The sequence below is a fragment of the Gobius niger genome (genome assembly GCF_951799975.1).
Source record: "Gobius niger genome assembly, chromosome: 19".
Lineage (NCBI taxonomy): Eukaryota > Metazoa > Chordata > Actinopteri > Gobiiformes > Gobiidae > Gobius > Gobius niger.
Window position 1 is genome coordinate 13111222 of NC_136870.1, and position 14743 is coordinate 13125964.

At 40.3% G+C, this 14743-nt stretch overlaps 1 protein-coding gene across 1 annotated transcript in view; it reads left to right on the forward strand.

Moving 5' to 3' along the window:
• LOC306978896 (protocadherin-15-like) overlaps nt 1–14743 on the forward strand; it is a 227941-nt gene that overhangs the window by 114921 nt on the left and 98277 nt on the right. The window contains exons 13-17 of the mRNA XM_079577603.1: nt 2563–2697; nt 6531–6680; nt 7527–7618; nt 9160–9261; nt 14168–14300. Of these exons, the coding sequence (XP_079433729.1) occupies nt 2563–2697; nt 6531–6680; nt 7527–7618; nt 9160–9261; nt 14168–14300 (612 nt within the window). The remainder of the gene's footprint in view (nt 1–2562; nt 2698–6530; nt 6681–7526; nt 7619–9159; nt 9262–14167; nt 14301–14743) is intronic.

Consider the following 14743-nt stretch of genomic DNA (forward strand, 5'->3'; position numbering starts at 1 on the left):
ACTCTCAAATCATTGGGTGGTGAGACGGCAGGAAGTATTCAGACTCCCAATATTACTTACAGTTTTCAACAGGACAGCTGGACACTAAGTCAGATTAAGTTCACTTTGATTCCTAGAACTCCCCACTGCCAAACATATCATACAGACTGTATTAGTGTTCAAATTTGCATTAAGCTCTTTAGAATATTGGTTTGTATTGTCTGGTCAAACTGGCCTCGCTCCATCTGCTCTCTACCATGTGGACGTGGGATTGAACATGCTTTAAAGACAGTAAGACACCATCTGGTTGGGTCCCGAAACAAACATGGACAGACATGGGGTAGCATTACTGAAAAAGAGCCCCCCGTTTCAGTTTCCAAGGAGCCATTTGCAAGGTTACTTTCAGAACAGTGGTAAAGAGTGAGAGAAAGCGGTGATATTCAATAGCAGTTGTTTTTTGTTTCAGACTAAGGAGAAACAATTTGTCAGTCACCAGTCACATGGAGGACCTCTGTGTTACTGTGGTGTGTAGTTGTCTTGAGAGGATATGGAGCTCTCCTTCAATCTGGGGTTTCATTTATATTCACCAATCAGGAGCTAAAAAGCATAACGGAAGCATGAATATTTTACAAGAAACGAAAACAAAATACCAAATGCTAGGGACGCACCGATACCAATTTTTTCTAAAACCGATACTGATACGAGTACAAGGCATTTTCTTCATATTTTAAGTGAATAGACTTTTTCACAGCAGATTGGTTAGTAATAAGTTATAGTTATTCCTTGAGTAAAGTAGTCCACACTTTTAAGAGAAGTTTTACTAGTATTTACTTTTTTTTTCATTCAATATTATATTTTTTTATTGCACTGTCCATCATAGACAGAACAGCCCATGTCCAAAAGCTCCTCAATGCTTGTGCTTTATTCATTTATCTATGTTTTATTTAACAACAGTATTGAGATGGTTACTTATTACTGCAGCTAAATAGTCTCTTCTTGCCTTTACTTCAGCTCTGTGTGGATTTTCTTGTGTGTTTATAGCACCTTAGCAAGTAGCCTGCAGCATTTTTGATTGTTTTGCTGCAGCTCATTTTCGCTCAATATGAACATCCTGTATCTCTTTATTTTGGACTTTCTCAGTACTTTTTAGTTGCGGGGTTAGTTTTATCAGATGAATAAGTCCCCGGGCATAAAACAACGTAGGAATCGGCAGAACTGTTAGCCGCGAGTTAGCATCTTGTTAGCATCATTAGCCTGGATCTTGTAAACACTGCAGACTCCACGCTGCAGCACTAGCAACATTTAGCTCCGGTTAAATCCTGATTTTGGGAGTGTGGTCTGTTATAAAGTCAACTCTATGTGGAATATTTTATTTCCACTAAAGAATTCTCCAGTTTGGTGCTATTTTCTCTTTCATAGGAGCACCGGCCACACGTCAAGTGCTATCGGTTTCTGGTATCGGGACCTTGTGAATGAGTATGAGTACAAGCATGTGGTATCGGCCCAATACCGGTATCGGTATCGGTGCATCCCTAGCAAATGCTTGAAAATGTGGTGACATTCTTTTAAACCGTTTCAGTTTATAAAGTTTCAGGTAAATGATTTTGTGTCCATGAGCTCCCACATAAATGGTTAGTAAGGAATGGATGACTGACATGAACGGGCTTTTTCCTTCCTGAGCCTGGCGCTGGTTTGGAAGTGGGCGGGACTGCTTGATCTCCATTGCATCAGCTGCTATCTGTATAAATTAGCGATATATTGTGGTGTGCAGTACGTTTTACGCATGCCGAGAGAGCGTGTTTGTGTTCTCTCCTCAAATATTTCCTGGCCTTCCAAATAATGATCACCCCTAATTGCATTTATGTTGTGTCGAGGCCTTTTATTTACGGCTGTGCATACGCTATGACCAAGAGTGTCCTTAACCGCGCGCTCCTCTGTATTTATAGCTCAATATCCACACCAGCTACATCGACAATATTATCAAGTGTGCTGAGCCAGCTTTATCTGGAATGAGCGCCCAGTCACACACAACACTGGGCTGGAGCGTTGCCTCTTCATCACCGAGCGCTGCTACACACACACACACACGCACACACACACACACACACTTGCAGAGCCTGTACTCGTGCACTGCAGGGGGATTTTAGTGGAGAAAACCTTGGATGAGATGCACTTCATTCAGCACGTCTTCCCCCGCATCTATCAAGGAGGCGTCTCATCTGTTCAGCCTCTTGCTTAAACTTTCAATTCGTCAAAATCGGTAGTAATTCTGTCGACACCGGAGTGACGGGGAAACTCAGGCATCCGAGTTATGCTTTTGCTTCTTTTACAAGTCCTGCGAGCCTGACTGTGGAAAAAAAATCCAATCATACTTGGGTTGCACTTATACAAATATAAGCGAAACCCAGTGAAGCATGAGGGAAAAGAGTTGCTTTTTTTTTTAGTTTGATGTACAGCTTAAAGATGGGCTATCAACAAATCAGATTCTTGGCCACCCTATAAAACTCAGAAATTATAATTCACCTTTGTCTGATACTGTATGATATATTGATTTGACGATTTTCTGTCTTTTATTCTCCACAGACAAAAGATCCTCAGCTGCACTTCTCACTGGACAGTTATTCGAGCGTTTTCGCTGTGACGGCGGCTGGAATCAGGCGCTATCTAATCCTGATGCAGCCTCTAGACAGAGAGACTCAGGACTCCTACACGTTCACGGTATTATTACACCCACTGCTCGACTACTACACTGTAAATACACCCAATATACATGAATGGGAGAGGAAATAATGGAAAAGGTTTGTTTTTTTGTTGTACTATTTCTAAATTCCGAGTCATTATGGTAACGTTTTGGAGAGGGCTTCATTAAGTAACACTGTTGTTGGGTCCTTGGGCCAGACACACATTTGGTTAAATATCAAGTATTATTTAAAATGTGCACATGATTTTATTGCGTGTTGCTCCAGATTTATTATAAGAAACTACCTATATTATTAGTGGTGCAATCTGATATATAAATAAGTTTGCGCAGTTTGGGCAGAGATTGGCCTGAAGAAGCTTTAATTTACATCTGAAAAATAAGTTTTATTTGTTGTATTTATTTGTCAGATGTGAAAAGGAGGCCATGGAGTATTGAATGTAGTTATGAGAGGTTGACCGATGTATGGGGATTTTACAATATGGGTTATCAGTCAATTTAGCGACAAAAAAGCCGATATCTCTGAGACTTCCCGAATTCAGTCCCCCCACAATTCCCTATAGGCCTCAGGGAAACAGAGAAACATCGCCATGAAAATTGGGGGGTCAGCCCTATGTTCCCCAGTACCCATATTCCCCTGTGAATAGAATTGGGGGAACATACAGTAGATGTATTAAGATTAGGCACCAGCTCACTTTCCTTAAAGTGATAGTCTGTAAGTTTGCAAAGTAAGAAGTTATAGGGTGAAATGTGAAAGTAATCCCCTCCCCTCTTGGACCAGAAAGCCCTTTTTAGTAGAGCAGGAACAGAATTTTGAAAGTATACGATCAAGGTCCACCCCCCACCCCCTCCTGATTGGATCTGACAGGCTGGTTCACAGGAAAAGCTCGTCTCATTGGTCAACGCAGGAGGATACTAGACTGTGATTAGCTGCAGAAATCTGGGAAGGAGGGACTTAACAAAAAATAATTTTTGTGTATTTGAACTTACTTTACATGAAAATGCAAAACCAGGTGGTCGATTTTACACATTTTAAAAAATGCGTAAAACATTTAGACTTCCAGACTATCACTTTAAGGTAAGTGGCTATAGGGCAGGGTCAGGGTTAAGCTGATTGATATAGGCTATGTTTGACACTCTCATGACTTGTGATTGGATGATGTACCAACTCGCCTAGGAAAAAAAAAATGAACCTCAGTCAATGGACATGCTGTCATTTTGAAGCACAGAACCCGGAGAATTAGTTCGTTTTAACCTCCGCAATTGTATTTTTGATCAGCGCGCTAAATGCCGCAGCTAGCAACAGAATGCTAAGCTCCACAGCTCCACATTTCTAGCTTCCCAGTGCAACATCCCCCTATCACCCCATAACCTGCCCCGCAGCATGTAACACACAAACATCTGCCAAGGGGACGCAACACATGTTTGGAATGTTTTAAGAATGTCAAAAGCGGACAGCGAGAGTTGCCACATAGTTTGTGTTTATGCAGAGCCTCACAAGGCCACGACTTCACGGAATTTAGCACAACTTAATAAAGAAATACTAGAAAACAGCGCATTTATAAGTATAAAAGATGATCAAACTTACAATTCAGTGTTAGAAGTTCAGCTACTTCACAGTTGTGGCCTAAAAAATAATCCACGTGGTCCAAATACACTGATAGTTTTCCTCTTCCTCGCGTGTTTCTGTTTTGACCATTGACGAGTTAGAGTGAGCTTGTAGCTGATTGTACACTTCAATTAACCAGATCCTCTTTTCTCTAGCTGTCGCGTGTGACTTCCTGTTTGCTAATCAGAGTATTCCCTGGGTTTGACCTGAAGGCGCCCACATTTTTTTTCCCTCAATGCGACGGAATAATCGCACCACATGATTATTGAGATAGACCTTTATTAACATTGCAATTCGATTAATTGCCAAGCACTAGCGAATGCTAACGGAGCATGCTAATGCTAGCGGGAGCTAATCTGGGACAGAAACTACGATTGAATCACTTAAAGCAGTACTAAGTAACGTGTTTACCTTAATAAATCCTTTTCGTAGTCCCTCTGGTGGTAATACAAGTGTTAATGGGATGATCTCTCCCTGGTGTCTCTGACCAGAAAACCATGTTTGCAACTTGACTGCCACCGGTGCGGAGAAAGCCATACACACTAATGGAATCACGAAGAAGAAGCTAACATGCTAACGGGCAAAGCTAACTGCGGGCTAACGTCACTTTAAACAGTATTTACAGCCAGGTTTGAGTGAAAAAAAAAATTCTATTGTATAATTGGATGCACAGTAACCCTCTCTCCCTTCGCCTTTCCTGTCAGCGTAGTATTTACTCTCCAAGACAATTAATAACTTAAAAAATCGTAACTTGCTACTACACCTGCAGTTGCGCTTATGGCCTCTAGGGGGAAGAGTTACTTAGTACTGCTTTAAAGTAATACAGTAAAATCGGGCTCTGCTGGAGTGGCCAAGTATTTCTATTTTTACAGGATTATAGACCAGACTTTTGGAAAAATTGGCCAAAGAAATCGGTCAAAAATATCGGTTGAACATATCAACATTTGCAACATGAAAATCCCCCAAAAATCGTCATCAGCCTTAGAAAAACCCATATCGGTCGACCTCTAGTATTTACAAGTAATTATTTCCATCAGTGATAGGCTTTTGAAAGTCTTACAGTATGATCTTCAGCATACCCCCGTGTGTTGTGCATTGTTTACTTATAAGCCTGCTGCTTGTTATACCCAAATATGACTGCTGCTTTTTTGATTCCTTTTCTCTCTTTTTTTTTTTTTCCCCCTCACAAAAGACAGTATCTCCTGTTGACACATTCTGCAGCATATTGTGTTTTCTTATTCCTGTGATTGTCTGCTCTCGTCGCTCCTCTCTGCATTTTAATAGGGCCTTTGATAGGATGCAGTTACAACACAGCATTTTCTTGTCGAAGTAAATTGCATAGCGAGCACGTGTTAAAACGCCATCTCATGTGAGTCCCGTGTTCCTTTCTAAACCCGGGGAAAAAAAAGCAGATTGTCTGGCGTATTGATTTACAGGCCGGGGTGTGTTGTAATCACGATGAAAGCTTGGCAGGAGAAATTAGAATCAAGAGCGAGCGCGGGGCCGTAATACATGTGAGATGGTTTTCATTTAAGGGAATCCGTCAGCTTCCTGGTAGATGTGCAATGAGATTTGTATCAGGCGAGAAGAATCTGCTGGCGATAAGCACTTTTCTATGGAGCGTGGGTTATTTCTGAATTGTACAAACGCCTTATCAAGATAGACATACGTGGAGGAAAGGCCGCATCAGCAGTAGTATTTTTGAGTCACAGTTTCTGAAAAGTGAAAACATTTATTACACCGCATTACCCACAAGATGTCTAAAAATGCATAGTAATTTTAGTGGTCATACTATCTAATTGAGGTTGTCCATAATTCAAATACCTGGGACTACTCTACTTTCCTCCAAAAAACCCCCCAAAATAAACAAGTGTTTAGGCTCATTAGTTTAAAAAACAAAACGGCTGCATGGTATTGATGAATAAAATACAGCCTTAGGGACAAAATATTATGTTTTGTTTTTTACAGGAAGCCTCGCAAACAAATAGAAAATAGTTTTTGTTTAGACATTTTGTTAACTCCACAGTGCTGAGCTCTGGGCTGATACTCTCTTACTTTTCTATTATAAATATTAGCAGGGATTTCGATTCAGGAGTAAACATTGAACAAAAATGCCTCTAAGAATAACAACCAGAACAGCTGGAGTCTGGATTTATGTCTCTGGGTGTAAGAAGCTTTTTTTGTCTGCCATAAACCGAGAGTGAAAAAAAAAAAAAAGTGTTTGTTTTGTGTTGCACTCCGCAGCTCCTGGCTTCAGACGGAGTCCAGCAGAGCGTACCCGTCACCGTGACGATAACCGTGCTGGATGCCAACGACAACACGCCAACCTTCGGCAATGTGTCCTATAATGTGAACCTGTTTACAGATATGAGGCCTGGAGAGACTGTGATCCAGGTAAATATATATATATCCCCTCAAAGGCACTTAAGGATGGGAGACAATGAGAGGAATACATCAGGTTATTTGTGTGTTTATAAATGTGGATTGATCTTCAGTAGATCATGGGTTTGTTTCACCAAATGCAATCAGTTGCTACGAATGTGGGCTTTTGGCTTCCCAGAATGTTCAGTTTTTGTGTCATTGGGATTTTTTGGCATTCTCTCTAATTGAATGGTGAAGCCAATCCTTATTTGGTTGGACTTGTCTATTTTGCTGTATGTCATTTGTGTAATTTGCTTATTAATAAGAACAGTCCAATGGATACTTGAGTAACCATTGAGACAGAGTACTCAAATATCAAAGTAGAATTGTAGATAGTCTTTGGGGAGTGACTTGTAAACGTCTGGTGAGCTTCTGTTTGAAGATCCCCGTGCTAGTGTCAACGCTAACTTGAGCATTTTACATTTTAAAATCTGCTTTTGTTTTATATTATGCTAATTGAGAATAAGATGCAGTATGACAACACATTCCTTTACCCTTAGTGCCACTTTGTAAACAGTGAGAAAATGATACTAAAGAATGTAATAAAGAACAATTCCCACAACATTTCCAGTCTGAAAAAGGGGGAATAATTGTAGGATTGAAAAGTAGTGCCGAAGCAGAGACTGGAAGTTAAGTGTTCAAGAGAGTGCAGGAGGCATGGACAGATTGTGCTGGATGGTTCACTCTTAAAAGGGAACAGCCAAAAGCACAGTGTTCCACAAAGCTCAGTCAATGTGGTTTTCCCTGACTTGGCTCATGGTGTGATCCTCCTAGCAGCGGTTATTATTTTATTCATTTGTTTGTTTTTCAATTCCCCAGCTGTCAGCTATGGACTCTGATGGAGGACCCAATGGTTTGATTACGTATCGGATCTTAGCCGGCGACCAGGGGCAGTTTATCATCAACAACAGGTACTATACTAAACCTAATCATCGCAAGTTAGGTCACACTGGACTATAAAACTCTTAAAAATAACCTTGGAATATGTCGGTGTCTGTGTGGTGTGTACTGTAAATTGCAGATTGATGTCTAAAATGTTTATCTATAAATGTTAATTAAACTTGTTTCACTTTGTTAGATCAGATTATTCCTTAATGAAATCATTTCTGAGTTCATGAGTTTTATTCCATCTTTGTTTCCAAGCAGTTCATTCATCTTATTTAACACATTTTGTGTTGATATCGGTGCAGATGGTGGCTTGAATCTCATCATATTTTACAATGACAACATTTGTGCATATTTGTACCCAGTTGTTTGCTTTAGTGAAAGGGAGGAAGTTGAATTTAAGCCGTAGCCATTTCTCATCTCATTTCTAGCTCTCACAAACCATTCTGCTACTCCCCATTATTCAGTTGGTTAATATGCATGTTTTACAGATGCTGGTATGGGCTAGTCTAAAAGCTAATACCATGGTTTATTTGTTCTATTAAGTAGCCATGCTGGTCGTGACCATGATTTACTGTGTGTGGCTAATGCTACTGCTAACACCCAGAGCAGCCTAAATACTGGTTGCAGAGGCCCTGTGTTGCCTCTTTAATGCCTTCACTTAGTCTTTACAGTTTGAGAAGAATCGAGCATCTTCATATTGCATAATTAGCCATGTGGTCTTGGGCTTTGCGTCTTTTTAAAAACGCCTCACTAATGTTTTTATTTGCACCCTGTGGTATTGGACAATCCTCTATATCAGCAGTAACACAAAGGCTATGCATCAGTTTGAGAAGGAAAAAAAACAATACTACTGCTTAGTTAGACACAGGAGCTTTAAAATAGCCTATTAAAGCCTATAGCAAGACAGGGACGGGGCCTTTCTGTGTGGACTTTGCGTGTTCTCCCCGTGTCTGCGTAGGTTTCCTCTGTGTCCTCTGGTTTCCCCTACCACTAAAAACATGTACAATAGGCCATGAGAGTGTGTTTGAGAGTGCGAATGTGAGACAACGAATGCACATTACCTCAAGTCTACAATCCGGTTACATGCATGAGTCCCATCATTAAAGGTGCACTATGCAACTTTTGAAGTGAAAAACAAAATCTTAATATTTGTGTATATTTGACCTTGTAGTGACTTAGTGACTTTATGGGTGCAGCATGGCACCTTTGCTTTCCCTCACAGTGGCCTTTATGATGCTCCAGAATCAATTGTTTTGGGGTTTCTGACCAGTTTCTGGTACGGACCCATAAAAACAACTGATCCTGGAGCATCATAAAGGCCACTGAGGGAAAGCAAAGGTGCCATGCTGCACCCATAAAGCCACAGAGTCACTGAAAGGTCAAATATACACAAATATTAAGATATTGTTTTTTTTCACTTCAAAAGTTGCACTTTCCATGCACTGTCCCGCCCAAATAAACCAATAAATAAATACATATAGCCTATCATTTCTATTGTAAGATATCTAGAGATTTTTGTATACGGTTCGTCCCATGTTTGACTAAAGTTCCTCACTGCTCTCAGGTCTGGGGTGATCACCGTGGCACCAGGCGTGGAGCTGTCAGTCGGCCGCAGCTATGCCCTGACCGTGGAGGCCATGGACAACGGACCTGAACCACACAGACGGTTAGAAGCCCAACTGTAGATTCAATACTTCAAGCTCTATCCTTGAGTACACTTTACTGTCAATCAATCTCACTTTTACATGGGCCCCATCTACAAAAGCATTTCTAAGAGTTAAGCTCCTCGCTTATGAAACTCTCAGAAGTGATAAGAAGGGATAAGAGTTGACCTTACAGTGTATATATATTGAAAAATGCAGGAGTTGGAGGGGAAAAAGATGAAGAAAAGCAATGAAAGTTTGTGTGAATGTAACCACAGACTGGATCACCGTTGAAGTAGATGACAAATCATAAAGGGAGCAACATATTTCAACGCTGCGCTTTCCCTGGGTGTATTTCTTGTAATATACAGCATCAATGATCAGATTTTACTTTCCCTAAATAATAATTTTCCGATGATTTCATTGCACCGACAGTACATGCACAGTATAGAAAGAAACATAAAATACAAATGCTCCTTGCTTGATGTTGCACACTGCAGTGAAAGGAGAGCAGAGCTGTGATCAATGGAGACCCAAGGCAGCGCTGAACAAATGGCTGCTCACACATGTTCGACTTGACTGGGTTTTGTATCGAGTCAAAAGGGAAAAATCAAATGTAATACTCTCTAAAGAAAAACAGCAAGCGTTGGATAACTTTGGGACTCATGTAAATGTCAGTGATCAGTATTTTTTAGATAAGAAAAAGAAGGAAGACCATAGCCAATGTACTGACTTCTTTCACTAAATATGCCAACCTCGATGGAAGTTTTATTATTATATGAGAAGTGACTCTGGTTCTTGGCTGCAATTCATCTCAAATATCAAATGAATATAGAGAATAATCATAAAACTCCACTGACCTGATTATAATTCTAAAAGTCATAGTACATCCGCGTGCTCTCTTCACAATGATATCTCTCTCCTCACTGTAACTTGACCTGCCTCCCAGCACCGCTCTCCTCCATGTCACCGATCGATACCGAAAACCCGCCTGCTGCCGAGCCGATCCAGGACGCTCCAGTGATCGGCCTTCCAGATTGTCCCCAAATTTCCCCAGACTCCCCGTTTATCTGGGCTCAAAAAAACATACCCACACCGCAAATCAATACCCATCTCGCCGGCAGCGCTCCGTTTGGTAAAGCTGCGGGTCAGGCCCCATTGAAACCTTCCTGGTGGGCGCCAAAGAGATGCCAATTGCAGCAGCTTTTTCCTTCCACGGACTTTGATCGTTGCTAGTGGAGATATCTCAAATGTGTGTACTTGCTAGGAGCCCTGGAGAGGCATGTTTTCTTTCAGATTAGCCGGGCTTCTGCATGGCCTACATAAAAAATAAAAAAAACTACCGCAAACAGTTAATGCTCTGGGGCTCCATCGCACCGTGGGGGGAACGAGGAGAGCGGAACAAGGGCATCTCCTCAAAAGGCGCGCTGCCAGAGATGAATAACCTGATGAATACAAAACATGGAGTGGATGCAGAAAATTATTGTTTCAAAAGCCACAAGCAGAGCGTCATTTCTTTCAATTGCTCCCGGCTTATTTGGCTTTTCAGAGGTGGTCCACAGACCGTGTGTAGTTGGTGGGCTTAAGCCAAGTGCCCTTTCTGACTCAAAATCCGTTATTTATCCAGGCTTGGGCCAACTCCAAAATCCACTATAGCTTTTATTTGACAGTGATTAGATTAGGTGTTTGCAGGGATGTTACTATAAGGTGAAATTCCATTTTATTGAGTTTAGAAAATGCATGAATCAGGTCATAAATACAAAGAATTGAAAAAAAAAAATTGAAGCCAAGATGATATTGTATTTCAGCACAATTAGACACAAACTTGTTTTTCCCATTTATACCAGATTGTGTTCAGCATGTTCAGAACAAAAAAGGAAATGTTTCTAAAATGTACTCAAAACTTCAGGCGAGAGATCTTTGCTGTAGTGGAAAGCCAGTGAGGGAGCAAACTCTCATTACCGAAGCAACACAAACAAACCAATCATCCCTCAACTTCTAAGTCTGAAATTAATTTTCATCTTCCTGTTGCTTTCCACAAGTTAGTCAAAAACTTCCTGCTAATTGATTAGTACAACTCTTTAAACTCTGCACTTAATGAGGCATCACCTATTGAGAAACACACCACAGCTCGTTAATGCCTGTTTGTTTGCTATTGATCTAAAGCGACTCCGCCTTTTATGAATGGCCTCTACGTGTTTGGTGTGAAACCGCTCGATGTGTCGAGACAGAAGGCCGGTGACAAATGTAAAGCGGAAATAGGCTGTGGTGTACGGCCATTGTTGAAATAGACAGGTTTCATAATGGCTGCGTTATGAAAGGGAATACAGCATTGCCTTGGTGCATATAAGCTACTACTGTATGTCGGTCCAGCTCACTGTAAAACTAGAACAGAAAAAAGGGGGTGGACTTTAAGAGTTTCAAGGATTGGTGCAAACTCACACATTTCTGTAGTGTTATTTATCTGAAACCAAGCCAAAAATGATGATGATGATGATGATGATGTTGATGATGAAACTAATAAAAGCATTTTGTTGTATATTCTAGTAGTATTAGAGGAATAGCTGATTGCTCTCCTTGAATATTTCAGTTTGTAAAGACTTTGCTTTATACACTGTATGCTAAATAATTGAATGTATTTCATTCTGGGGCTTTGAATTCTTGGATGTTTTTTGTATTTAAAGGTGATTATTGGTAGTAGTTTTGTCTTGTGGAGTCTGCTAAGCTTAAAAGTTATAGGTGGAAATAGACATGCAAAAGTTAATGTAATGAGTGTGTTGAACTTAAAATTTTATGTTGAAATTGACACAAAAAATGTTTAAGTTCAAATTAATGGGAAAATAGTAGTAAGTCTACTAAACTTAAAACAATATGTTGGATGAGTCCACTGAACTTGTAACTTATAGGTTGAATATAAAGTGAAGATTTATGTCGTAATAAACAAACATTTTGAGTTTACTGAACTTGTTCGAGTTTACAGTGTATCCCTACTGTTTTATGAAGCTGGTTTGTCAGTCAGTCCGCCCTTAAAATATTTCTGTACTGTTGCAGATGCCCAAAATGAAAACCTTAGCAACAGATCTAAAAACTAGAAGATATTGTTTTAGTTCCATTTGTATGATCGATAACTGTTTTCTTGGCTTGAAGACAAATCTTTGTGCTCTTATCCGGTTAATCTTCAACAAATGATCAAGAAAGCGTTTTCGTAATCCCAGCCAAGTCAATAATATTCTAATATAATTGGAGGGTGCCAGAGCAATGTGCCACAAATTACCACTACTCCATTGTCAGGACAGACTGCACGATTTGGAGAAAAATGACTCCTTTTGTTTTGTCTCTGATCGCTGTAAAATGTATTTTGTTCTCATTATTGCGAGCCTGGAGATTTGTCCGTGATCACAGTTCCGAAATGAAGTCTTCCAAAATAATTTATACGGCAGATGTCAGTTTACTTTCTATTAGTTCTCCAGTAAATATGCCCTGGGCCCGAAATGCGCGCTTTTTCAAATATGACAGGTGATAAAATATATATACTATGTGCTGGATAACAACTGTTCCCTGCAAAGCAAATGAAGCTCTCGCTCAAACGTTGGTCATTAATGCGATGCTGTGTCTGAATTAGTGTCATCTTAATTAAAATGTCCACAAATAATGGTTTATGTGACGATAGCATTGCTTTGCCAGACAGTGTTAGAACAACTCCCTTGGCTGATGGGGATCTGTTGTACCAAATCAAATATAAAATAGAAAGACATTTGTCTGAATGTTTTAGTTCTACCTCTCAGGGGGGCATGCAGACATTTTTCACTGAGGTGGATGCTTAGTTATGGTTGGCTGGCACACTTTAAAAAAAAAAAAAAAAGCTTCAGGCTAAATTTTAATTTAGGATTGACGGAGTTGGTCAGTAGCAAAGTAAATTTACAGCACTTAATGGAGCTTGTGATTCTGTATTTCCCTAAAGTATACCTTGGCTTAACCTTTTTGCTGCACATGCCCGCAGTAAAGAGCATAATATTGTCTGTGTTTTGCCTTATGACAAACACTCTACAACAGTCGGTCTGGTGATGACAAGAAAGGAGGTTTGTCATTCAGGCGGTCAAATTGTGCGCGTAACAAGGTTATTATCCACAACATCTAATTAAACTGATTTCACTTTAAATACAGTACTTGCATTTTTTTTTTGTTCTAATGGCCTTGTACTGCCTCAGCCCATCACTTTTCCTCTTTTGAACATGCCAGGCTTATAAGTTGGACAATGATTTGCACTTTTTTCACAGGCACCGTTCCAAACACTCAAGGACGAATCCAAAGGTTTAAAAACACGTTTAACAAATGTAAACTTAGACTGAATACCGTAGATGACTTTCTTTCAATACAATGCAATTTTGTACGCAGCAGCTACTTTTGAATAGAATTGGCACCATGGGAGAAAAAAATCGGAATGTTTTTTTCTAATAGAGATTCATCTGGATTTACGTTTAAATAAAGTAAAACATTGAATTATTTGATTATTGGCACCCACTGTTGATTATGTCATGATTCGATTCAAATTCTATGTACTGCAGATACACATCTTTGTTGTTAGGACATGGGACCAGTCCGTGTTATATCGTATTACATTATGTGCATTGACTCACCTCTCTTTGTTCAGAGCTCTCTACACTGTTTGCGATATCATAGCCCACCAGCACAAGTACCTCTGTTTACTTTAAGTGCCAAATCACAGCAGACGGATGTTTAACAGCCTCTCGAGAACAATGCCTGTCCTCAGCGCTGTTGACTCCCATCGATTAGTTAAACTCAGCATGAAGTGCGAGAAGCAAGCACCGACCAGCCATTCTTAACTTCAATAATAGACTGTTTCACCCCCCTCGACCGTGCACCTCGGCTCACTGTGTTTGTAATCTCTTTCTCTTTTTTTCTATTTAGGTCATCCATTACGACTGTCTACATTGAAGTTTTCCCCCCCAACAACCAAAGCCCACCACGTTTTCCGAGGCAACAGTACAGCCTGGAGATCAGCGAGGCGATGAGGACAGGAGCCACTCTGCTCAACCTGCAGGTATTGGAATGGACTCAGTGCACACCAATCCTGCATCACATTTTCATCACATATATGCACGACTGACCACCTATAATGAACACTGACATCAGGGAAATACTTTACTTTCATACAGGTACTTAAGTGAATCAATGTATTACCTGAGACATACAGTAATTATCCTCACTCATTCTCAAGGCAAGGTGGTTCAAGCGTCAGCACGTTAATATGTATTTTCCCATTCAAATTCAATTAATAAATACAATTGAATAAACAGGCACCTGAATGGGAGCCAGTGAGCCGCCCTCGACACCAGTATTACAGTGCCTATGTACTCATAGTGTGTTCATCACGGTGCCATAGCTTGAGGCTACCTGAAAGTGGAAGCTTGGTTTCACTGTTTTCATTCCCATTACTGCCTGCAGAGGGCATTTCAGGCCATTTCGGAAAAACCTGACGAGCGT